The sequence below is a fragment of the Pelodiscus sinensis genome, chromosome 15 (genome assembly GCF_052426305.1).
Source record: "Pelodiscus sinensis isolate ZL-2025 chromosome 15, ASM5242630v1, whole genome shotgun sequence".
NCBI lineage: Eukaryota > Metazoa > Chordata > Testudines > Trionychidae > Pelodiscus > Pelodiscus sinensis.
Window position 1 is genome coordinate 42152251 of NC_143066.1, and position 25799 is coordinate 42178049.

General features: G+C 55.3%; 1 protein-coding gene across 1 annotated transcript in view; it reads left to right on the plus strand.

The window, feature by feature from the left end:
• The window catches only part of USP31 (ubiquitin specific peptidase 31), a 70799-nt gene extending 55754 nt beyond the window's left edge, over window positions 1–15045 (plus strand). Inside the window, exons 12-16 of the mRNA XM_075899943.2 lie at window positions 731–850; window positions 2457–2682; window positions 3732–3890; window positions 5398–5550; window positions 7191–15045. Coding sequence (XP_075756058.2) covers window positions 731–850; window positions 2457–2682; window positions 3732–3890; window positions 5398–5550; window positions 7191–8737 — 2205 coding nt within the window. The 3' untranslated portion in view covers window positions 8738–15045. The remainder of the gene's footprint in view (window positions 1–730; window positions 851–2456; window positions 2683–3731; window positions 3891–5397; window positions 5551–7190) is intronic.
• The last annotated feature ends 10754 nt before the right edge of the window (window positions 15046–25799 follow it).

The window sequence follows — 25799 nt, forward strand, 5'->3', positions numbered from 1 at the left end:
ACCGCTCGCTTGGTGTCCGGTGCTGTGAGCAGCCGTCTCACAGCGTCGGAAGGGGATGTTCTGTGGGGGTGAGCGTGCGGCTGGGAGGGAGGCGAATGTGCCCCCGGGAGCTACGTGCCTCCCCGCGCAATGGGCTGGCCCGGGCCCTGTCTTTTGTGGCAGGAGGCTGTCAGTCCGTCGACAGCCGAGTCGTCCCAAGCGAAGTTCAAGCTATTCTGTGTGGCTCAGGCACTCGAGTGCCACCCTCGGGGCAGGCTGTTGGGAGCCAGGCACCAGCCCCAAACTGGCTCAGAGTCCTGTCCTTAGATTTCACCACCCAACGGCCTGGTGTAAAGCCCTTGGGCACTATTGCAGCCTCACCTGGGCGCGGGCAGTCCCCGGGGCGCCAGGCTGCCTGGCCAGCTCGCATCTGCGCTGAGCGTGCCTGTCGCCAAGAGCGACCGCGGGATTCCAGGCACTTCCCTTGCCACACACACACCTGTGCCCATCCAGCGTAACCGGCGAGGGACGGGTTCCTCTCCTGGGCAAGTGTCCTGCTGCCAGGCCTGGCCGCTTGGCCCCTCGATTCTGGGTGCTCTGCCCCGCTGCACTGGTGGAAGGGCTCCTGCCCCTGCCCCCTTTGTGCATTGGGCACTGAGTGTGGAGAGAGCTGGGGGCCAGCCGGGGACGCTGCCTGAGCAATGGCTGGGATGTTTGCCGGCTAACGGCTGCTCATGCTCCTTGCTCTTAGCTTGCTCCGGACGATGCCTGGCGCTGCCCCCACTGCAAGCAGCTGCAGCAGGGGAGCATCACACTGAGCCTCTGGACCCTCCCCGATGTCCTCATCATACACCTCAAGAGGTTCAGACAGGTAAGGCAGGCGCACACGGGGCGGGGGGCTGGGAACGGCTGGGCTGCCGGGGCGAGGCCTTGGGCCGCATTGCAGCGACGCTGCCCAAGTGGCCTTTTGGGCTCACCGAGACCGACTGGAGGGGCTAGTGTGGCCACCTGCCCTTGTGCTCTGGGAGTGCTGCCCCAGCCGCCGCGCTGAGCGTTCTGCCTGCCGCTGCGCTCGCTCTGCAGCCGCCCTCGGGTTTCCTCGCCGGTGGCGCAGGAGTCTCTGGAGGAAGGAGTGGCTTATGGCACAGCTGTGCTTCTGCATCGTGCATTCGCCCTCTTCCCGAGCTCGGCGCGCGCCCCCGCCCCGCTGGGTAATGCGCCCTTCCCGAGCTCGGCGCCCCTCCCCCTTGCCCCCCAGGCCCCGCTCTGCTGGGTAACATGCCCTTCCCGAGCTCGTGTTGTACCAATAAAAGCAAGCAAGATCTTATGAGGGGGATAAGGCAAAAAGCCACATTTATTGTAAAAATAATAAAGAATAAAGAAAAGATAGAAGCAAAACAACGTTGTTTAACTACTTATTCCTATCACTACTTAACCCTTATACACTTATATATATAAAACCATTCATTCATACATCCATTCATTCAAGTTCTGTGTATAGTTACCAGCCTGGAAGTTGCTTGTGACAGAATACTGGCCAGGTACTCTGTACACAAGTGATGGGAGTGGGGAGTGAAGTCCTGATCAGATGCGCATCTGAAGCTCCTGGTGGGCTGGCAGCAGAACCTTGGACTCTGACTCCATAGTCTTTTAGTCCAGTTCTTATAGGAATTTCTTCCTAGGCCAGTCTATGGAAATTGCTGCATCATGCTGATGTCTTCAGGGTGGCTGCCAGGTGCTCGTCAGTGATCTCATCGGGTGGATCTCCAGTACTTGGTTTTCTCCACTTGACACCTTTTGGTTGCACTGGCACCTGATGCCTTCTTCAGCCCTTTGTTGCTGCATTCTCAGGCTGGCACCTCTCAGAGCCATTCATTCACCATCCAAGCACACTCTCTCTCTCTTACATACATTCCCTAATTAATGTTTCCCAGACAGTATTTGTATAATAATAAAAGTTGTAGTTACAAAAGTTTCTGGGTGGTATTGCTTAAAACATTCTCGGAGTGCTGAGTAAAGTTACAATGTTTTAAAGAGAACAGGCGTCAATTATGTAACAATGCCCTTAGTCAATTACAGGGCTTGGCCCCCATAGCAGAGTTGGTGGCTTGACAGTGCATTGTTACAATGTATCTCTGCAATGTCAATTTCAAGCAGCCCCCTTGCACAAGCTTGAGCATGCCCTGGGCCACAGAGGGGGGGCTGTTTCTGGCTACATAGGATTATTTTCTTAACAGTTCTAAGTTACATGACCTAATACATTATATTCTAAAGGGGCAATAATAATAATAAATCTAAACATTTAACAATCTTAACAAATAATAATAAGAATTAATAATAAATCTAAACACTTTAAGTTGTGGGGAACAAATTATGGGGAGTCACTTCCATTTGGGGGAATCCTTTTCAATACATTAATATGTATCCCTAACTCGGCGCCCCTCCCCGTCCAGTAACACACGCTTCCTTTCAAACAGGAAGGAGACCGAAGAATGAAACTTCAGAACATGGTCAAGTTCCCTCTGACTGGCTTGGACATGACCCCTCACGTGGTCAAGCGCAGTCAGAGTAGCTGGAGTCTGCCATCTCACTGGTCCCCATGGCGGCGACCCTACGGCCTTGGAAGGGATCCCGAGGATTATATCTACGACCTCTACGCTGTGTGTAATCACCATGGCACGATGCAGGCCGGGCACTATACAGGCAAGTGCTCTCGCTTGAGACCCACGTGCTTTCCAAAAGGCGGGCAACTATCGGGGCCTCCGCAGTGTGCTGCCTTCCCAGCCCTGCAGGAATCCAGCCGTAGCCCCTCTGAGCTGCTACAAAGGGGCCACTTGGTGTCAGTTTTATAGGTATGTTCTTGGGACTTGCTTGCGGGGGATTGAAACTAGGCCCTCTAGTCCCAAACTTTTCAGGTGCCTTCCCCAACAGCCATGAGCAGACCCTGCTAGTCCAGATCACAATTCCAGAAACAGCCAGAGCTGACTCCAGCTCCAGGTACTTGGAGAACATGCTGATGAGGTCTGGGGAGGTGTTTAGAGTCCTGTATGCTGCTGCCGACTCCCGAGAGGCAAACGCTTGTGCAAGTCCCTGCCCGTCTGGAGTCACGCCTCCGGGAGTGCTGGGTTGTGAGCTGCAATCCAATCTCCAAGAACGAGGGTCCCAGTCTTCCTAACCGTTCTCCTTGCAGATGAAGGCGCTCTAAAGCTGCAGTCCTTACAGGGCACTCAAGTCTTCCAAAGCCTGCCACAAGGGTCGGCGCTGACAGGAGCAGTGTTGCTGCCTCAGCAGCGTGTGTGCGTGTTCCCGCTTGCGGGGCCTGCTGTAGCGCTAGGGAACAGCTGGAGAGAGGCAGAGGACTTGACGCCTTCCAGTGTCTTGGCTTCTGCACTCCCAGCCCAGTGATCTTCCGCACTGTTCTGCAGCGCGCGGTCTCTCGCTGAGACAGCCCTGCCAGGTTCAGTGACGAGACCGCTGAATGCCCCCAAATGGGTCCCTTCTCTGGGGCAGGAGGGGCAACGATGAGCCCTGGAGCATGTGCAGTCCACGTCTCGGTGTCCCCTGCGAGCTTCCCGCTGGCCACTGGGAGGGTGGCAGCCTACAGAGTAAATCTGGGACCTCCCCACCCCACTTGGCCTGGGTGAGCCGGGGGTAGCAGAAGTTGCTTGCAGCTGGTCCTGCGGCTGGGTTGGCAGGACGGAGGTGAGTGGTGCCTGGGGCCAAGGCCTTTACCGGCCCCCTCTGTCTCCTAGCGTACTGCAAGAACTCGGTCGATGGCCTGTGGTACTGCTTCGACGACACCGACGTGCAGCAGTTGGCAGAGAACGAGGTCTGCAAGCAGACGGCCTACATCCTCTTCTACCAGCGGCGCACGGCCATCCCCTCGTGGTCGGCAAACAGCTCCGTGGCAGGTAAAGCCGTGCTGGCCCCCTCTTGTGGAAATGCAGGGAGGGCTTCCTCGTCAGCCCCTGGCAAGCAGGGCTGCTGTGAGCCGGCTCGGGAAGCTGGCGTAACTTGTGGCTGCCCAGTCGGATGGTTATTTCAGGTGTGTGGCCAGATCTCCCAGAGAGCTTGCAGCCAAAGGCCACGTCCATCCTAGAGCCGTCACCCGAGCCTGCTCCCGCTGAGGCAGCCTCTCTGCGCTGAAGACTGGGAGTTCCTTGCATCACTGCTCTTGGGCTAGCCATGGTGGAATGCTGTAACTCTAGAGGGCTGTTCCGCACAGCCCTGGGAGAAAGCCACTGCTGGCCCGCTCCCGCTAGCACTGCCGCTGGCACAGCGGTGCTGGGCGAGACCTTCCCATTCCCGGTGCAGACGGAAACTTGCCTTGCCCAGGGAGGTGGCAGTTCCTCAGCTGAGTGTCCCTGCCAGAGGCATGTGGCTTCTGTGCTGCCTTGTGTTAGCTAGCACACCCTGCCCATGGGCGCACAGTCCTTCGGTCAGTCCCCTTTTGCTAGGACAGCCCACGTGCGTAGCTCCGCCTGCATGTCCCCAGCTCTGCTCTCCCTGCTGAGGTGCTGTAGGATGGCTGCCCAGAGGGTGCCGCTACAAACGCCTCCGTGGTGGTGCCAGTGCCTCAGGCAGCATGTGACTAGGAGCCCTCGCTGAACTGGGGCTGCTGGCTAGCTCATTAGCGGGCTGGGCTGGGCTGGGTGTTGCTGGGAGTGCGACGTGGCTGCCGATCCGTGCCCCGGCCTCTCCCTGACCGGGCTGAAGGGGATGGGTGGGTGTGTGTGCTTCGAACCGGTTACAGGATCCCGCCTAAGAGCGATGGGAACGGGACCTCTAAAGAAATCCCAGGAGACTTAATGTCCCCAAAGGGAGGGGCTGATTCTCGCCCCCCTGCCCCACATAGAAGGAAGAAAACTCACCTTTGGGGAAGTTGTACTGTTGGTGGGGCAGTTAGGTGCTGGGGGGGGGGCCTGGGAGTGAAGGTCTATAGCAAGGGGTCGGAGCGTTATTCTTCAGCTAAAATGTGATTTTAAAACACCCCAGTTTTTGCCAACCTGAAGCTAGTTTGTTCGTCCAGTTAGTGATGATCTAAATAGAACCTGGTCTCCCTAGTAGAGTCGGACCCCTCCAAGCCAAGCAGGGCGTCGGTCAGTGGGACGGAGCAGCTCTCCTCCTGCGGCCAGTCGCTGGGGTGTTGAGGCAGGCTCGGCCTGTGTCCGAGGCAGTCGGGGCTGAGTCCGGCCCCAGGTTGCGTGTTGCGGGAGGAAGCATTTTGCTCGGCACGTGGGAATGCGGCTCTGTTGCGCGGTCAGCCTGACCCTGGCCGTCACAGGCTGAGCTCTGCTTCCCGGCGTGCGCCTTGGATCCCAGTGGTAGGGATGTGGCGGGCTTGTGGAGGGCCGGTGGGCTGGGGGCTCTGTAGTTGGCCACATGCTGCTGCTCTGATCTGTGCCCTGCCCCCTGCAGGCTCTACAAGCTCTTCACTGTGCGAGCACTGGGTGAGCCGGCTTCCCGGCAGCAAGCAGCCCAGCATTGCCTCGGCCGCCTCCTCGCGCCGCACATCTCTGGCCTCGCTTTCCGAGTCGGTGGAGCTGACGGGGGAGAGGAGTGAAGATGACGGTATGTGGGCACGTCCGGCGTGGTGGGTGGGGAGGGACGATGAATTCCCAGCCAGCCTGTGGCTCCTGTCTCTTCCATGCCGGATCTCGGCTGGGATAGCAGTATAGGCCATGGAGTGGGCGGCCTACGCTGGGCAGGGCATGCTGAGGAACCAGTCTCAGAGGAGTTATCGATGGTTCACAGACATGCTGGGGGGGATCCGCAGAGATCACTTTGGGGCCAGTTCTGTTCAATATCAGGGATTTAGATATTGGCATAGAGAGTGCGATCATTAAGTTTGCAGACGATCCCAAGCTGGTTGCAAGTGCCTTGGAGGACAGGGTCATAATTCAAAATGATCTGGTCATCCTGGAGAAATGGTTTGGGGTAAAAAGGATGAAGTTTAATGAGGACAAATGCAAAGTGCTCCACTTAGGGAGGAACAATCAGTTTCACACATACAGAATGGGAAGCGACTGTCTAGGAAGGAGTCCTGCAGAAAGGGATCTAGAGGTCATAGAGGACCACAAGCTAAATATGAGTCAACAGTGTGACACTTGCGCCAAAAAAAAAAAAAGCAAACCTGATTCTGGGCTGCATGAGCAAGACACGAGGAGTCATTCTTCCGCTCTGCTCTGCGCTGGTTAGGCCTCAGTTGGAATATTGTCCCGTTCAGGAAAGATGTGGAGGAACCGGAGGTCCAAAGAAGGCCTGTGAGGGGAAAAGTTAAAGAATTGGGCTGGTTTAGTTTATAAAAGAGAAGTCTGAGAGGGGACACAGCAGCTGTCAAAGGGTGTCTCAGGAAGGAGGAGGGAAAATTGTTTCCCTTGGCCTCTGAGGGCAGGACAAGAAGCAAGGGGCTTAAACTGCAGCAAGGGAGGTTGAGGTTGGACATTAGGAAAAGCTTCCTACCTGTTGGGGGTGAAACACTGGAACACATTGCCTGGGGGGGCTGTGGAATCCCCATCTCTGGAGAGATTTCAGAGCAGGTTGGACACACACCTGTCAAGGATGGTCTAGACCAGTGTTTCTCAACCTTCTTTATTTAAAAAAAAAAAAAAATACCTCCAGTACCTACAGTTTTCTCACAATTTTTTTTTCTACCATTGCAACACATTTGTTTAAACAACTTAATGGTAGCCGAGCAGGTGGTGAGTTTTTTGGGTGTAAAAAGTACAAAAATAAGAACGCTGTAAAACTTAAAACAAAAATTCAGTTTTCTCCAAATTTCAGTTGTTGACGTACTCCCCGACTTCTCTCGCGAACCCCTAAGGGTCCTCGTCCCACTGGTTCAGAGATACTGGTCTAGACCGTGCTTGGTCCTGCCGAGAGGGCAGGGGACTGGACTCGATGACCCCTGGAGGTCCCTGCCAGTTCCGGTGGTCTCTGACTCTATGCCCAGCCCCTCTGGAAGACTGTTTTCTGTTTGGTTCTTGTGTGCAGGAGCCATGTGAAGGCAGCACTCGTGTATGGTTAGTGCCCTGTTGCCTACTCAAAGTGCACAGAACGATCTTGTTTCCCCAGGCAAGAGAACACTTGCAGATTCACCTTTTAACACAACCAGATAGCTTCTGGCTGCACCCCACCTCCCCAGCGGCTGCTGGCTTAGCTTTGTCAGCTAGAAACCCCCCAAACCAAACAGTGTTGCTCCTTCTTTGCAGGGGGGTTCTCGACTCGACCTTTTGTAAGAAGTGTCCAGCGTCAGAGCTTGTCTTCTAGATCGTCTGTCACCAGCCCTCTGGCAGTAAACGAGAACGGTGTCCGGCCGTCCTGGTCCCTGTCTGCGAAGCTGCAGATGCGCTCCAACTCTCCTTCCCGCTTCTCTGGAGATTCCCCTGTCCGCACCTCTGCCTCAACCCTGGAGAAGATCGGGGAGGCGGCTGATGACAAGGTGTCCACCTCCTGCTTCGGCAGCTTAAGGAATCTCTCCAGTAGCTACGTGGACCCAAGCGACAGCAGCAGCCGGCGAGAGCATAGGACGCTGGGCAGAGCCCCGCTGGCTGTCATGGAAGGGGTGTTCAGGGAGGAACCGGCCGCAAGGAAATCGAGTTCTGCGTTCGTGGACCCATATGGGAAAAGCTCGGTGCAGGTGGACAGGAGCCACCTTGCTCTGGACCCTTTCGATAACAACAATCCGATTGCTTTTGTGGATCAGAGCGACTCTGTGGAGAGCTCGCCGGTCAAAGAGGCGAAAGCACCCTCGGGCCCGGGGCCGCCCTCGGAGAAGGCAGGTGGCGCCCCCAAGAAGTCTCCCAGTTCCAGAGGCATTTCTGAGCCGGAGAGGAGTCTGAGGAAAGGAAGGACAGTCTCGGCTAGCCAAGAATCCCCACTTGCTCCCCCCTCGCCAGCCTCAGCCCCTCCTCTCAAGACCTCTCAGAAAGTATCCCGCTCCAAAAGCAAGGCGGATCCTGCCAGGGCCAGTGGGCGACACGCGTCTCCTGCGTCCGGCCCGGCTAGAAGGGAGCCTGGCGCCAAGCTCCAGGACGCTGCTCTGTCGTCGGCTCAGCAGAAACACAAGTCGGTTTCTTCCCCGTCCTCCGCAGCTGCCAGGAAAACCCCTTCCAGCTCCGTGGCCCGCGGGCCCTCTGCGGGGAAGAGCAGGACTTGTGAGCGAAGCCTCAGCCGGGAGGGCTCCAAGGTAAGCCTGGGTTCTGATAAGACCAGCCTCACTTCCAGCTCCAGAACTAGCTCCCCTCGCATCAGCCAGCCCCGGAGCGAGAGCAGAGCCCTGGACAGCAAGCACGTGCGCAGCTCTTCCATGGCCAGCCTGAGGTCCCCCAGCATCAGCATGCGCTCCGGCTTGAAGAGGGACAGCAAGTCCGAGGAGAAAGGGCTGTCCTTCTTCAAAGCCGCCCTGAGGCAGAAGGAGAGCCGGCGCTCGGCCGACCTGGGGAAGACCACCATGCTGTCGAAAAAGGCTGCAGGCAGCACCAAGTCAGGCAGTAAAACCGGGGCGGAAGACAAGTCCGAGAAGAGCAGCCTCCCCCCCACTCATGCGAACAGCACTGCGGCTGCGAAAGAGAAGCTTGCCCTGAAAGACGCCACGCCCACCAAGCATTCTCTGCTCTCCCACCGCAAAGCCAAGTCTTCCCAGCTAGACCCTGGAGCACAGGCTCCTTCCAGCGCCACGCAGTCAGCTGACAAGTCGCTGAAAAAGTTACCATCCAGCATGCACGTGTCTGCACGGCCTTCTCCGAAACCTCAGTGAGATGCTGCAATCCGGGCGTCCGTCTGTCTTCTGCTGAGAGCTAATTTATTCTGAGTTCTTGTTGTTTCTGTTCATGTGCCTAATGTGTGTGTGAGAAGAACTTAACTGCAAACTGGTAAAGCGCCTTTTGATTCTGCCATGAAACCAAATAGCCCCAGCTGGCCAGCATTGGGACCATGCGCACCCAGCTGGAGTCACGCAACGCGAACGCAGCTGCCCCATAGCACTTGTACAGAAGCCTCTTTGTAGAAATGGCAACTTTCTTCAGACCCAGGCTTGAAACCTGGGACCCTGTTCGACTGCAACTAGTGTGCTCTGTGGAGTGTTCCCTTGGGTTAGTCCAAGCAGGCTCCCTCTGTGCATGCCAATGGGCGTCCTGGGACTTGCCTGCGGAAGATGTGAAGACCTGTGAAAAGGAGAGGCTGCCGCTTCTTTGTGCTTTCCCCAACCCTCCCCCATTTTTCCAAGCTTTTTAAAGGGCAATATCTCAACACTAATGTTTTTTCTCAGGTATATACTCAGCCAGTATAGGAGGGTTAGCATTAGTGACCGGACAGATCCAAAAGGTACCCCCGTCTGTGTGTGCAGAGCAGTGGTTGTCTTTTCATTCCAAAACGCTTAATTTTTGTATGAAGTAAACTTTCATTTTGTTGCCATATCTGGAGACTCCACTTTCTTCTCCAGCTCCCTTTGAGGTGTTACACTAATCACAGAGAAAATGACCAGTTGGTCACGGGTCACTAGCAGTGACACTTCCAAGGTGGCAAGGTTACTACAACGCCTCCAAAGATAGCTGGACTTAGCAATGAAGCTGGTAAAATCTCTATTGTTGGAGCCAGGAGAAGCATTTTCTAATACAAATGCTCAGATGTCTAATTGGGGTGGGGGGGGGGAGGAGTAGATTCTGCAGAAGAGGTGAATATGCCAAAATGGTCCCTTTCTGCATTTTCCAAGTGTTTCAATACACTTCTGCATGGCCAGGCCAACATGCTGTGGGGCTCTAGTTTGACTAACGGTGTATTCAAACATTCTCCTGCATTATACATTTCTAATGCTTGCAACAATGTCTTACCAGGACAGTTCTGGGTTCTTATCAGATGAGCGATTGTCAGGGTTAAAACACTACATTGGCAGCAGCTTTGCACAGTCTCTCTGAGAGGTGGCTTTTTGTCCCTCGTGTCCTGTGATACACACATGGCGTTATCTGGCTTTCATTCATGGGTGGTTGATGAATTGCATTCTCATGTTAAGAAAAGAAGTGTCCTCCATGTATGGAATTGCTGTGTTGTGATCAGCGGCGTATGATAGCTGAGTTGTCCTGCGGGCGCGGAGCATCTCCAGTTTACATGATGTACATGCATTCTTTGCCTGTCACGCAAACACTTCTGGCTCCGTGAGCTTCGTTTGTGGACAGGGCTATTTGTGAACCTTTGCTGCTCAGTATTACAGTAACCCATGACCCTGGAACAAATAGCTATTGCTAAAGACTTGCTTCCATTTCCTCTCTGAACCAGTGGGGGAAAGCTGCTCCGTGATCACTTACACTTAGTTCTCTGCAGTAAGGGGAGAAATTTGCTTTCGGGGTGGCTTCATCTTCTAATCCCCAAAGCTTGCAGATATGACCTCCTGCATAGCGCACAGCTCTATGCAACCTGCGATATCCAGCCCGCGGACCGGGGAACCTATCCAGACCAAGTCCCCTGCCAGACACGCAGCCGTGATTCCCGCAAGCAGTGCCAGTAGCCGGTCACGCTTTCCTGTACTCGGCTTGACTTCCCTTGTTGTGGATCAGTTTAAAACCCGAACGTGGCCGTTTCTCTATTCATTCCTGTTCTGATAGCACGCTCAATGTGGGCAAGGAGCATAGAACATTGATCTTGATTTGTGAAACTGGATTTTGTGTCTTGCACTCAGCTGAAGAGGGAGGAGTCCTGAACATCTTCCTCTTGTCGTAAATGTCTCCTTAAAACTCTGATATGGGTGCATTAGGGTGAGGCTTCGTCATCTCGAGAGCACAAACCATGTCTAGCTCCTCTGTTGCAACAGCCATTCAAGCAGGAAGACTGCTCTGGTAGCTAGTGCTACCACGATCTGACAGCTCCCTATAGACTGGGCCTAATTTGACACTTTGCATAATGCCATCTCATTAGAAAGTTACTTATGGAATAGCTTCTCCCCTTTGTGTGCTCACTCACTGAACAATGCCTGTATTGCATACAGCTGACAGTTTGTTTAGGGATTCCAAGTGATAGCTTCAATTCTTATGTTCACTGCCTTACTGAAGCAACTTTGCAGCCATGTCTTTGGGGTTGGATTGGCATTGGTCTGATGCACTGTGTGCTGGTACCATGCGATCAGTTTTAGATATGGGCTGTGGCACCGCAGTGGGAACAATACGTATATTGTTGCCAAATAGTCTAACAAATCAAAAACAGACAAGCCGCCCTGTTTGGTGGGTAATTCAGATTTTTCCTGGTATGTGCTGATAACTCCTAGCTCCGAAATCCTCCTCCTGCAAATGGTTCGGCGTGCGTTGGTTCCTGTGCCGTTGAAAATGGGAACAATGATATGCGGGGCCCTTACTTTAGCTAGGGTGGATTGACCGGACTCTTAGTATCACCCTCTTCCCATGCGTTTTCCGGGGACGTGTAAGAGAATCTCTGCTGAAAGCGAGTGATGGGCTGTTCCGGGGCAGACTGCCTGCCCTTCAGATGCACGCTAGCCGGGGGGTTTGACGAGACATGCTGAGCCATGCAGCAGACCATGTCTGTCTGTAGGGCAGTGGATTTCTATTGGTGGTCTCTTCAGTAAAGCACGTAACTTTGTGCGCGTTGAACAAAATCAGATGGCCATGCTGCTTGCCCGGACTAAAAGTGGAGATCTGTCTCTGGGCAGATGGAAACACTAATGCAAAACTATCTGGAAAGTGTCATGGTGGTTTGCTGCTTTTCTCGGCATCTGCTGCCCTTGAATTGTGGATGTCAGATAGGATACGTGATGCCTGAATTGATGGTGGCTCCAGAAATACCCACCCTGAATACAAACTTAGCTAAGAACCTGCCCTGTAAGCCCTCACAAATAACCCCATCTGCATGACTTTGGAGGCTTCCCAGTGCAATGATTTGGGAGGGGACATATGAATCTCTCTCCCATCAGTCCTCTTTCTGTCCTGGCTACAATGTGAGAGGAAGGAGAAGCTGTACTTGGGTGGTGGTGTCCAACACAATGCGACCCTAAAGTAAGGGGTCCCCACAATAGGGTCCCTTTGGCTGTGAGTTTTGCAAGGCCTAAAAGCCAAATCTTTAAAGGTCCTGGGCTGCCCTGGAGCAGTTGTCAGTACCTGGTTTACAGTAACTTGCTTAGCTTTGGAGCCGAGTCGCTCACGCCTGACTTGGAGGAGCTGTATCTGGGGGGAGGTGGGGGAAGAGGGGAGATGTCTGTTTGCTGGTGCTATAGGCTCCATGGCTGCAGTGCTGGGTTAGACAAGCGGCCGTAATCCTGCTCCACTTCATTAGACCGGTGCAGCCGTTGGGCTCCTGTTGAGTTGCCAGCACAGCCCTTAGGGGGGCCGAGTCTGGGCTCCAGCTTGTTCCGCTCACAGGCCAGGTCCTGCAAAGCCAGAGAGCAATAACCTGGAAGAGAAAATTCCTCAAGTCGGTGTGAGAATCCTTTGAGTAGGGTCCCAATGCTGGCCCTGGCTTTGGTGTCCAGCAGAGCCACCCAGTCCTCGGAGGAGGGAGAGCCAGTCGCTTGGCGGGCTTCCTGCGTGGTTATAAGCCTCTGTGGGTAGGTCGAGTGTGAATGAATTCCCTTGCTCCAAATCCCAGAGTCCTGCCTTCTGACTTCAGGAGAGCCGAGCCTTCATTCCGTAGCTAGATTCAGCTACAGCGTTTGCTCCCCCTTCTGGGCAGGGTGTTCGGATAGCGGTTAGCAGTATGTGAACTGTAAACACATTTTCAATTGTGTATTTATAGGGGCACCTGGTACTTTGTATTACTTGCGTTGGATAGACAAACTGGTGCTTACAATTCTTTGTAAGTGTGATGGGTATCTCACTTCGGATGGATGTACAAACCTTGAATCCTTTCAAACTTCTGCGATTGGTATGGCTAAGTCAAAACACACATGCTCTAGATGGAACACTAGCAGCCTAATTACAGGACGCTTAGCCCACTGCAAGTTCCCTAGTCTACATGCAGAGCTGGCTCCTCACAGCAGAAACTTGAGCATGACCAAACTTTTTTTCTAAGAAACGAAGACAATTTTGCATGGCAATTCTTGCTATAGCCTGACTGCATGCACTTATTAACTATGCAAGCAATTTACTAAACTATAGATTGCACTGTCAGTATCACAAGCTGCTAGGTAAATGCTGGAGCTCTGGTTTTGACTCAGTAGATTTATTTTCCAAAGTGGCTGCATGTCGGCACAGAAAGTATCAAGCGCCAGAGGGGAGCATGTATCTGGTTTCTTGCTTTATTTGCACATCTTCAATTCTCTTTCCTTTGCAGACTTTTGGCTTGCTGACAAGACTGCAGTGTAGAGTAAAAGTCCAAAAGGAATCTGAAGTGTTAAAAGGAGAACAAACTGGCTTTCTGTTGACTTTAGCCAGAATAACCTGACTCTTCTGTTCTGTACGTAGTCTGCCGCGTTCCCCACGGTTTTAGTGACCCGTTCTGTTTCTGTTGAGAGACACGGGGGCCCGTTGCAGCAGCGCTGACAGCCTGACGGAGCGGTGCTAGCTTTCCAGGGCTGTCGGAGGAGTACTTCCCAGCCAGTGATGCGCTGCCTACTGCAGGCTTTGGTGCCTGGGACCCTAGGCTCCTCCCTGAATGCTGAGCCTTTGTCCTAGGCCCGATTGTTCCGTGACTGTCTGCACACCATGCTGTGACCACCAGAGAGCCTGGCTTTCTCCAAGCGCAGACTCCTTGTGGGCAGAGCGTGCACGACCCAACAGGAGCAGCACAGAACTGGCCGAGGCCTTAGCTTGGGACAGTTGCTTGTGGAGGTTGGAACAGCTGGTCGAAGGGAGTGGGCCTCTTTTCAGAGATGGGTCTCAGACCCCTCTTGAGGGAGGGGCCTTTTATTACAGAAAACTGAGGAGCCGCCATGCAATGTTCATCACTCTTCTGGAAAACGGAATGTGAGCCCTACAGGAGTGTCTCCTGCAGAGCATCTTTCCCAGGCCACAGTCCCTGCTCCGATCTAGGCCACACGTCTCACCCCCTTGCTTTGTGGCATCTGTTCCAGGACCCTCGTTCTCAGTCGGGCGGTAGCGAGAAAGCATGTTTGTTTTGAAATGACATTCCAGATCATTTTACTGTAATCCTCTTTCTTTGCTGTCGTTTGCCTACTAATCCGAAATAATTTGGCAGTATCTCATGTTCTCTGCGGGGGCAACTGAAATTTAGTTTTAATCTGTGGTGAGATGAAACTGCTACATGGTTTTCTTAATAAAAGCACCACAAAGCATTAGTTACCATTGGAAGCTTTATTTTCCAGGATAAAGGTAAAATGAAGATTCTTACAGTATCTTTCAAAGCTTAGCGGGGTTTTTTAAAAAGCCAGTAACACCCAGTATATCTGCAAAGTTTAAATGGCACAGATTAAAACTAGGTGCAAACACACGTTCTATTCCACGCTTAAGGCCCTGCAGCACAAATCCTTTCCAAGAAGGCTTGGTAGGATGTAGCACTTGTGCAGTGCAAAATGGAAATGTTTTTAGGTGCTATTCTTCAGCCTTGGGTGGTGTTACACACAAGGGGATACAGGCTACACATGTCTAGAGCACGCACTTGTGCCCTTCAGAGTATACAGGTTTGCTCACCAACTGTGCCTCACCATTGGTTAAAATTGAATTTTAAGTCCTGCTACAAATGCAGTTTCTCTTCTGGTCTCCAAATTTCAGATTTTACACTGGAATATCTACAGTTCTAAAGCTGCATGTCATATCACTGTACACTGATACCACGGTGGCAGTGGGGATCACCCCCCCTTTGATACTCTTCCGTATTTTAATGTTTCTGAGCTGTACAGTAATCTGGGAAGCCGGCTATTGTTACTTGAGGGTGAACATTGTACCATACAGACTTTTAAATTATTTGAGGACAAGTGCATGAGACTGTGATGCCTTTTATTATTTATTTGTATGTTTTATTATTCGAGGTGTATGCACTTTTAATATGCAGAATTTATATTTTTATGTTAAAAGATCATTTTCTTTCAGAAAGAAGTTTTGAATACAAGGAATTGGAATTAAGTGGAAAAAGTGGGAAAATGTAATAAAATACAATAAATTTATTACCATGCATCTTGGCTGCACGCGCTTCCTTCAGGGGTTGGGGGTGGATACCCAAGGTTCTGATTCACCCCATAAATCTGCCCCTTCATCTCTGCACTCCTTTCTTTGCCCTTCCCCATTTCTCTCCATCTCCGCTACAGACGAACCTCTCCCTTTGGGCCTCATCCCCACTTGCGGCTTGGCTCCCTCCCTCCATGCACCCCCTCTGCTCAGAACCTTTCTCTGAGCCTGGTTTGACGCCACCTTCTCTCCTGCCAGTTCTCTCCTGCAAGCCTGTTCCAGGGACGCACATCAAGATGCCATTGTCCTATTGCAGCCACTCAGCCCCTTGGCTTCGCCTTGCATCCCCTGTCCCTCCCCTGTGCTATTGCCTGGACTCAGGGCCCCTCTCCCTCGCGTTCCACAGCGACACGGCGCAGAGGTCAGCGTCGTGTGTACGGGTGGTGGAAAAGCCGACAGTTCAGGGACTATGGGCTTTGTCCCTTATTCCTGAGAGCAAAATGACAGGGTAGCCAGGCCTAAAGGCGCTGCTTACATTTGGATACTTCTCATGAGATTTCCCAGCGTTCAAAACCAGCTTTCCTGTGTCGCAGGCGAGTAGCTTAGAATATCCTTCCTGGCCACTAGATGGCACCACCATCCCGTATTATCCTGGGGGAGGAGGCGAGTTTCAGAGCCTTGGTCCTGGAGGCGCCTCAGAGGCGCGAGACGCTTGGATGCCATAGGCGGGGGGGGGGGGGGGGGGGGATGTTATATAACCAGTGAGGCAAGAATCTCATGGCATTGGTCTGACCTGAAGGGAGCAAGTGTCCATGGTGCCAGTGTTTGCTCAAAGCCTTTCATCGGGTGCATGACACGTCTTCCTTCGCCCAGCGCCTCTCCCCACGGCCCCCTTGGGCCCCTTCCTACGAGGCTCTGAAAAGCATCTGCGACTAAACCAGTGCTTCACGCAGCACCTCCCTGGCGCCCGCCCTGGGACAGCTGCACTCTGGGGGGCACGGCCAGTGGGTAAGTGCTGCTGAGAACTTCAGGCAAGCCAGGCCACTCCCGCCCCAATTGCTGCTTTGTGGGTCCTTCCGCAAAGAGTGCGCGTTCCGGGGCATCCGTCTTCAGCATCCGCTTGCCCTTGGAGCACGGGGGAGACGGGGTCAGCTGCTGCAGAGCGCAGTGGTGGTCTGGAACATCCTTGACCTGTGTACACCTGTCTCCTGACCGACAACAGGCGGGAGGTGCCCAGAAACAGACGTAACACTCGGCGCTGAGAAGCTGTCTGCTCCATTGCTCTAGAGCAGTGATTCCCAACGTTTTTCCCATGGAGGAACCCCTAAAATAATTTTTCATATCCCGAGGAACCCCCGTTACCTATGAGAACTTTTGCTTGGCCAGAAAAAGTTGACAGCGGGTAGCGCAATTCAATTACTGCTAAATTGTCAAGAAAATGAATTTGTAAAGAGCTGCTGTATTTATACGTCAGCTTACATTGTAAGAAATGTATTTATTTATTTATTTATTCCACGATTTCTCGCGGAACCCCTGACGATGGTCTGCCGAACCCCAAGGTCCACGGAACTTTGGTTGGGAAACACGGCTCTAGAGCACCTAGGAGTCCTCCAGCGAAGCAGGGAAGGCCAGGCCTGGTTCCCGTTGGCCAATGGTACAGAGGAGCAGGCCCCTTGCCCCTGCCCACGGATTCTTTTTCAGGCCTCGTCTCCGACACTGGCAATGTGCGATGCTCTGGCGCGTGCGCTGCCGATGCCGCCTGCTGTGTTGACCCAGTTGGCTCGGTGAGTGGTCGTCGGGGGAGGGGCTGGTAGTGGGAACTGCTCTCCAGTTCTGCTGTTCCCTCTCCAGGGTGGGGTCCTCCAGCCCTTTGGCTGTCTCCCCAGGCCAGTGTTGGGGGCTGCAGCCTCGCTGCCCAGCTCCCTCGCTTGACGGGAGGGCTTGGGCCTCCACTTAGCAAGGGCAGTGGGTGAAGTTCTGCCGCACCTGGAGGAGGTGCGGAGTCCTACAGCCACAGCTGCTGGCTGCCTCGGTAGCATCCGCACCAGCGAGAACCAGTCGGGCCTCGTCAGGCGCTCGCTCCCGTTTGCCTTTCGTTTTCGTACTGGTTTGGCAGAGCTCTCCCACAGCCCCGTACTGCAGCCGTTATTGCAATGCAACATGGCGCTGCGCTATTTACATTGGGATATTCTATTAGCCTTTTTTAATGGCTCCTTATTGAACTGAGGCTTAAACTGTGTAAGACTGATCGTAATCGAACATTTAATTGTGTGCTTGTCGAGCTCTGTCCTAATTAAATATTGTTTTTCATTTGGTAGGTTCTGCGGTGATGGCTTTGCCTCCGTCAGTGATGAGCACACGGGAGCTCTCCTGGAATGTAGATGAGCTGCAGGTTTGTTCTGTGCTGTCGAACGGGGACGTACGGTTGTTCTCCAGCTCCGTTGCGTGGCCTGTTCGACCCTGCTGGTGAAAGAGCTGGAGGAGGAGGGATTGAAAAGTCTCCAAGTTCTGAGGCTGATGGCAGCTCCAGCCAGCTGTTTGCTTGTGGCTAATTCTGATGCCAGTGAACACTCCAGGCTGTGCTCAGGCAAACTGGGAGCTGGCGCCTGTTGCTGAGGGGAAGTCCGTACAGCTCCCAGGAGCCGCTAGGGCTGCTGGGACAAAGCTGCTTCTCCGCTTTGGTGGGTTCTGCACTTTTGAGTGGGCTGCTGGCCTCAGCGGCTCCCAGTAGCCCTCAGGCTAGACACTTTCCCCAGAGGTACAAACTTGCTGTTCACTTGGCCACCACCTTCATCGGCCATCATGGGGCAGATCAAACCTGTCTCTGCTGCCCTCAGTTGTTTGGGGACAGGACTGACTCTCTTCAGTGAGTCCTTCCTCTATTGCGTGTCATGCTCTCTGGATCAACTCTCCCATTGTCAGTAGAAAGGTGGGGATAGGGGGGAACCTGGCTGCACCCTCTACTCGGGGCCTCTTCCCCACGGCGCCTCCCCAGCACCTCCTTCACTGCTGGTCTTCCTCCTGGTACTGCCCGCACTTGCTTCTCCCAGGCCTTCCAGAGCACCCCCTTGTCTCAGCTCCCTGTGTGTAGTGAGCTAACCGAAGGGGAGTTGTCTTAACCAGTACTAGCTGATTCTTTATTGGCTCCCGGTGTGACGTAGTGGGGGTACCTGGCTGGTTTCTATGCTGCTAGCTCTGGGGTAACCCCCACTGGCTGCCGTGGGTACCACGACCCAGCAAAACAGGATGAGTCACTATGCAAAGGGACCTCTCAACCGGTATGGCCAGACACCCCCATGGAGAGGAACAAAGGAAGGTGGATGCTGCCCTGGCTGGAGGGCAGGGCTGGAAGAGGGTGGGTTAGTTGCTGTCTGGGAGCATGGAGGAGACAGCCTAGGGAAAGGGACTGGAGTTTAGGGGCCCAGTCTCCCCCATCTCAAGGGGGCCTGAGGCATCCTAGCCCAGCTCTGTGACCAGATTCCATCAGTGCTGTGCTGTATCCTGGAGAGGCAATAAACTTCCTCTATTCCACCGGCTGGTGCAGTGTGTTTGTGCCATTTCGGGGTGCAGGAGACGGGGGAACCCCAACGCGCCGTCACACCCGGTATCTTGATCAGCCTGTCGTCTTTCTTTCTAGAAAGCTCCTGGTTGAGTTGAGATGTCTCACTTGGCCTGTTTGCCTGAATTGATTCTGGCAAGTTCTTGACTGTTCTGGATTAGTCTTTTTTACCTTGGGGCTGTGTCTAGACTGGCACGATTTTGCGGAGATACTTTTAACAGAAAAGGTTTTCTGTTAAAAGTATTTCCGCTAAAGAATGTCTAGATTGGCACGGGTGCTCTTCTGCAAAAGCATCCGTGCCCAGTCTAGACGCGCTTTTGCGCAAGAAAGCTCCCATGGCCATTTTAGCCATCGGGCTTTCTTGCGCAAAAAATTAAGGTGTATTCTTAAAAATTAAAAGTATTCTTGCACAAGAGGGCTTATCCCTGAGTGGGAGTGTCAAGTGTGTGCGCCTGTGTGCGGCGGTGCCCCGCCCGTGCTGGGAGACCCTGTGTGCGGCAGGGCCCCGCCCGTGCTGGGAGACCCTGTGTGCGCTGCCCCGAACCCAGGCCTGGGCCTGACGACTGTTAACCCCTGAGCCTGTTAGTGGCCCTGGGCCTGGACTGGGGCTTGGCTGCTCTTGGCTCAGCCCACTCACAGGCCCGAGCCCCTGGACTTGGCGACGGAGGCTGTGGACCGGCCAGAGGCCGGAGCCCCGTACCGCGGATTCCTGGGAGGACGGCGCAGGGCGGCGGATCCCCCGGGGGCTGCGCAGACTGGCTGGGAGGGGCGGCACGCGCCGAGTCCCACGTGCAGGTTGTACGTGGAATAGCGGCGGCGCGTGGCCGGGCCCCTGGAGTCGGTTCCATGCACGTTTAGAGGCTAGCGCCTTGCTGAGGGGAACGGCCGCCCTCCCGCCAAGCAGCCTGCCGGTGACACACACTTTTGAGGAAAACCCCCCAGCGGTGGAAAGCCCCCGAGCAGTTCTAGGTCCAAGCCCTGCTCTCCCGGCATCACCACAGGGCCATCTCCCCTCTCCCCCTTGTCATCCGGGCGGTGACGCTGGCCCAGCAGCCCGGCAGGCGGCAGCGGTGACTGAAGGCCCTTGCCTGGCGCGAGGGCCGGGTGGGTCCGCAATAGCATGTTCTATCGGCCTGGCACGTTCCCGGATCCCGCGCGCTTCCCAGGCCCCTTTCCCTGTTCCCTCACTTGGCCACCCCAGCGCCGGCCTTCGAATTTCCCCAACACTCCTGGCCCCAGCCGAAATCCCTGTTTTTATTACATTTTAAAGAACATAATTGCTTCATATCTTGTATGGAAATGGGTCCGACAGATGTCAAATTAAATCCTAGGCCCATCATTTATTTATGGATGATTATATTAAAGATATATTAATATAGCCTTAGGCGTTATGGAATTATACGCTATAAAATATATTCAATCTTATTGGCCAATCTCTTTCCAATTCTGTCGGGTTTTTACAGCCACTTATTCACTCAAACCCCCCACCGCAGCTCCTCTAATAGAGTTGGAAGGGAATTGACCAGGCAATTGGAAAACACTTGAGGACTTAGATGGGCTGTGATTAGATTGTGCCGCCCCTGAGCGTTGAGGGGTCCCGCAGAATGAGCGGGCAGTAGCTCAGACCGGGCGCGGAGCAATCTAGGTTAAAGACTGGCACGGCGCACGCTAGCCCAGCTGCGGGGGCCTGCTTGGCCAGGATTACTGCAGTGCTAAACCCGGATTAGGTGATTGTGAAACAAGACTAAGATTTCTAATGCTAAGCTGGGGGCTGAGCAGAGGCCGGGTTTGCTGGAGACCAGCTGCTCTGTCTGCCGGGGGAAGCTGCCTCTCCTCTCTGCTGTGCTTTCCTTCGCCTTGTTCGACGCCAGCCTGACTCCGTTTCCTCTCACCGGGGTGGGGCGGAGTCGCCTCACGTCACATCTTGTGGAACTGCCCAGGAGCCGCTGTCATGGGTGCAAACGAAGGCTGTTAAATATCGACTAATTGGCTAATTGAATAGTCGATGCATTTGGCTTCGATTAGTCGATAGGGCGCCTCCACCTTTGAGGTGTGGTGGTAACCCTACGGGGCTCCCGGGCTCCGTGTGGCACTGCCGCTTTGAAATGCCGGTGCAGCCTGCGCCGGGCTCCCTGCGGTGTTTCACAGCTGTGGGGCCGCAGGGAGCCCGGGGTCTGGGCCCAGCTTCAAGTGGCTCTGCTGTTTTCAAGTACCCCCCTCCAATCCCCCCCTGCCTCTTTCTGATCGAGGCAGCAAGGGGGGTGAGCGACTAGTCGACTATCGGAAAAGCATTTGCTGACCGGATTGTCGACTCGCCCTTCACATCCCAGTGCGACCTGCCCTCACCCACGGACCTGCTACCCTGGGCAGGGAGCTCCCGGTGGTGCTGGCTTTGGACTCGGGTGCCTGGCGGGTTTCCATGCTATTTCCTCTTGCAGCTTCTTCCCGGGGCACGGCCCCTGACCGTAGGCGCCCTCCCCCCGGACGTGCTGAACACTCGCATGGCGCCTCTGTGCAGCTCCGGCACGAGGGGGACTGGCTGCTGCCTCGCGGGTCCCTGCGCCAGCGCAAGGCCTTGCCTAGGGGCTGCCTCAGTTCCCTGCAAAGCCTCAGGATCCCTTTGGGGTCCCTTGTGTCGGATGCAGGGTTGTGTGGCCTGGGGGCAGGGGCGGGCTGTGAGGCCTGGGAGATATGGAATCCCGGGGCTGGCAGAGACATCAGGAGTCACCGAGTCCAGCCCAGAGCAGGACCAGCCCCGACTCAACCCACCCAGCCAGGGCTCTATCGAGCCGGGACTGCAACACCTCTAGGGATGGAGAGTCCACCCCTCCCTGGGGAGCCGTCCCAGCGCTTCCCACCTGCCTAGGGAAAGAGCTGTTCCTCGTCCCCCTCCATCCTCTGTGGAGCCCCCCTCAGGGAGTTGCTGGCTGCTCTCAATCCCCCTCACTCGTCTCTTCTGCAGACTGAACAGGCCCCGGCCGCTCCTCTCAGGTCACAGGGTTTGGCTGAGCTCGGGACGGGGCCGGATGTCTGGGACCCCACGTCTGGGACCCCGTGAGCAGCGGGCTTCCGAGGGACGCGCCAGAGAGGTTAGTGCAAATCCCCCACTTCCAGGGCTGCAAGGCCAGCCCCTCGGAGCCGGGCACGGTCCCTCTGGCTGCTGGTGCCTGCAGGCGAAAGGCCCTGGCAGAAAGGGCTGCATTGCCCCGCCGGGCCCCTGGTTCTGGGCTGCAACTGGTGACCATGCAGCACGCTCAGCTGGGGGCTTTGGAGGGGGGGCCCGAGGCCGGAGTTGGGCTGATCCCTGTGCGGCCGGTTAGCTGGAGTCTTGTTTTCTGTAATGCCGCCGTGCGAGGAATAAACGGGCTTGCTGGGAGAAGCGCGTGGCAGCTGCTGGAGGGCAAGCGAAGTGCAGGCCCGGGCCCACGCCGGCCGCCTGGGAATATTGTGGCCGAGGGGGGAGCTGGAACAGCCCTTGGCAGCGGGGGGGGGGGGGGGGGGGAGGCAGGGCTGTGCCCCAGAGGTGATGGCTGGGAGCCTCTCGCTGGCTCTTAGGTGGGGCATGGTGGGGGGCGGGGGAGTGTGCTTGTCACGAGGGCGCTGCTGCCGGGCTCCTGGCCGCTCACAGAACAAGCCCCCCACAGTCGACAGGCTAGCCCTTTGCCAAAGGATTGCAGGCAACGCAGGAGCAGTTTTAAAAGTGTGTGTGTGGGGGGGGGGTTAGTACTAAGCAATTAAAAGCAACATTTAAATGGAATAATTAACAATCCTTAACCCAATTTAGAAGCCTAGTTCTTAATCCAATTTAACTCTCCCCCCCCTTCTGGGGCTGGCCAGACCCCTGGTAATGTGGGTTAATTTGGTGGAGGCGGAAGTCCAACGTGCACGTCACCTCAATATGCCAAATTGATGGACTCTAACTCGTGGGGCAAAATGGTACATAACATAAGAACGGCCGTACTGGGTCAGAGCAAAGGTCCATCTAGCCCAGTATCCTGTCTGCTGACAGTGGCCAGCACCAGGTGCCCCAGAGAGGGTGGACCGAAGACAATGATCAAGCGATTTGTCTCCTGCCATCCCTCTCCAGCCTCTGACAAACAGAGGCCAAGGACACCATTTTATCCCCTGGCTAATAGCCTTTTATGGACCTAACCTCCATGAAATTATCTACCTTCTCTTTAAACTCTGTTATAGTCCTAGCCTTCACAGCCTCCTCTGGCAAGGAGTTCCACAGGTTGACAACACGCTGTGTGAAGAAGAACTTTCTTTTATTAGTTTTAAACCTGTTCCCCATTAATTTCATTTGGTGTCCTCTAGTTCTTCTATTTAGGGAACTAATAAATAACTTTTCTTTATCGGCCCTCTCCACACCACTCATGATTGTATAGACCTCTATCATATCCCCCCTCAGTCTCCTCTTTTCTAAACTGAAAAGTCCCAGTCGCTTTAGCCTCTCCTCATATGGGACCCGTTCCAAACCCCTAATCATTTTAGTTGCCCTTTTCTGAACCCTTTCCAAGGCCAAAATATCTTTTTTGAGGTGAGGAGACCACATCTGTACACAGTATTCAAGATGTGGGCGTACCATAGTTTTATACAGGGGCAGTAAGATATTCTGGGTCTTATTTTCTATCCCTTTCCTAATAATTCCTAGCATCCTATTTGCCTTTTTGACCGCCGCTGCACACTGTGTGGAAGTTTTCAAAGAACTGTCCACGATAACTCCAAGATCTCTTTCCTGATTTGTCGTAGCCAAATTAGCCCCCATCGTACTGTACGTATAGTTGGGGTTATTTTTCCCGATGTGCATTACTTTACACTTATCCACATTCAATTGCATTTGCCATTTTGTTGTCCAATCACTGAGTTTGGTGAGATCTTCTTGGAGTCCCTCACAGTCTGCTTCTGTCTGGACTATCCTAAACAGTTCGGTTTCATCTGCAAACTTTCCCACCTCCCTGCTCACCCCTTTCTCCATATAGTGAGGTGTATATGTAGCTCCATCCAGTCCCCCCAGCTCCCAGGCAGAGGAGTGGCCCAGAGGGGGTCTGCAAGGTCCCCCTCCTCCCCTGCAGGTGCTGCCCTTGCTGCACCCGGGGGCTGGGCACATGAGACACTGGAGCGAGGCCGTTCCTGGTTTCTTGGCCTGGTGCCTGGCTGTGTGGCTGGGGGCCGGGCGCTTTGGGCCTGTTGCTCTTCCCTGAGTCAATTCTGGACAGAGCTGCTTTGAAATGTGGGTTGCACAGGCTGGAGGAAGGCAGGTTTCCTGCTGGCCCCGTGTGGCTTCTGCCAAGCTCCCCCCCAGCAGCAATCGCCCCTTGCTGGCCCTGGGAGTGTGGCCTCAGGCCTCCCCCGCAAAGCTCACTTGCTCCTTACGCCATGTGGGCTGGGAGCTTCACTGGCCACTCCAGGTCACTCGACAGTCGTAGGCAGAGCCTTAGGGTGCCCCCCCTCCTATAGAGCCTTAGGGTGCCCCCCCATAGAGCCTTAGGGTGCCCCCCTCCTCCTATGGAGCCTTAGGGTGCCCCCCTATAGAGCCTTGGGGTGCACCCTCCTCCTATAGAGCCTTAGGGTGCCCCCCCTCCTCCTATAGAGCCTTGGGGTGCCCCCCTATAGAGCCTTGGGGTGCCCCCTCCTCCTATAGAGCCTTAGGGTGCCCCCCTATAGAGCCTTGGGGTGCCCCCTCCTCCTATAGAGCCTTAGGGTGCCCCCCCTCCTCCTATAGAGCCTTAGGGTGCCCCCCTATAGAGCCTTGGGGTGCCCCCTCCTCCTATAGAGCCTTAGGGTGCCCCCCTATAGAGCCTTGGGGTGCCCCCTCCTCCTATAGAGCCTTGGGGTGCCCCCCCCTCCTATAGAGCCTTAGGGTGCCCCCTCCTCCGGTGGCGGGGGCTTCCCCTGGGCCCCAGTGGCCTTCTGAGGGCTCAGTGCTTGTGGTCAGAGCATGGGCTGGGGGCAGGGGCACCAGGCTGGGCTGGCTGGGCCATAGGGCTGCCTGTTGCCGAGTGACTTGTGTGGCCATTGGCCAACTTTTTTTTTGAATCTGGAGCTGGAAGGGAGGAGCCTTGGGAGGCCATCGAGTCCAGTCCCTGCCCTCACGGCAGGACCAGGCCCCCTCCCTGGCAGACTGGCCCCAGATCCCTACCCAGCCCCTCAAGGGCTGGACTCCCGGCCGTGGGTTCAGCAGGCCACTGCTCAGCCCCCGCGCCATGGCCCCAGCGTGTCTCCGGGGCAGAGGCTGGTGCTGGCTGGGGGTTGCACCGCGTCCCTCCCTGCGCACCCAGCGGGGGGTCCCCTGGGCCTGCCCAGCCCTAGGCAGTGGTGGCCGGGGGGTTGCAGTTGTGCAGACCAGCCTGGGGGGTTCAATGTGAGCCGGGGCCCGGGGCTGCTCGGCCCTTCCGCGTGTCTGCCGGGGTGTCGGCTCCCGGCCAGGGAGGAGCCGGATTTGACGTGCACTGTGGGGCGCTGGCCACGGGGCGCTGAGCCGCCGTTTCCGCTGCGTGGGGGAGGGTCGCTGGCTCCACCGAGGGCAGGAGACAGGGCGGGAGTCGCCCGTTCCCGGGAGGCTGGATAATGTTTTATGCGCCCCCGGCAGCCAGAACAAAACCTCATCTTCGGGGGCGTCAATAAATTAGAACCTATTAGGCGCTGTCCCCGGGAGCCCGGCTCGCTTCAATTCTGCTCTAATTAGAACATCGCTTTCCCTGCCTCAGCGCTTTCCCCTCCGCTGGGTATCGATCCGGGCTCGGCGGGGAGCTGGCCAACTGTTGACAATTGATGGCGCCACAAAGCGAGTCCCTCCTGCCACAAAGGCGGCTTTTAATAAAGCCCGTTGCCACCCGCCTCCTGGAGGCCTCGTCGCAGCCCGGTGGGGCCGCAGCGTCACCCCCAGGCCGCTGGGCGCTCGGCACAGAGGGGTTTCTGTTGCAACGCTTGGTCTCCCGACGCCCGGAGAGCTGCCTAGAGGGAGAGGCACCAGCTGAAGCTCTGGGGGCCAGGAGGAGCAATTGGCACCTCCCTGGCTTAGGGCACTCGCATCTGCTCGGGGCAGCTAACTGGGCAAGATCCGTGGGGCTTGTGTGCCTGATACCCCCCCCCCGGCAGCCAGGCGCCTGCGTGCAGCTTCTCTTTGGTGCGGGAGGGAGGCGGATGATCCTGGGGAGACGGGCACCTCGCCTACTGACACACGAATGCAGCCGAGCCCC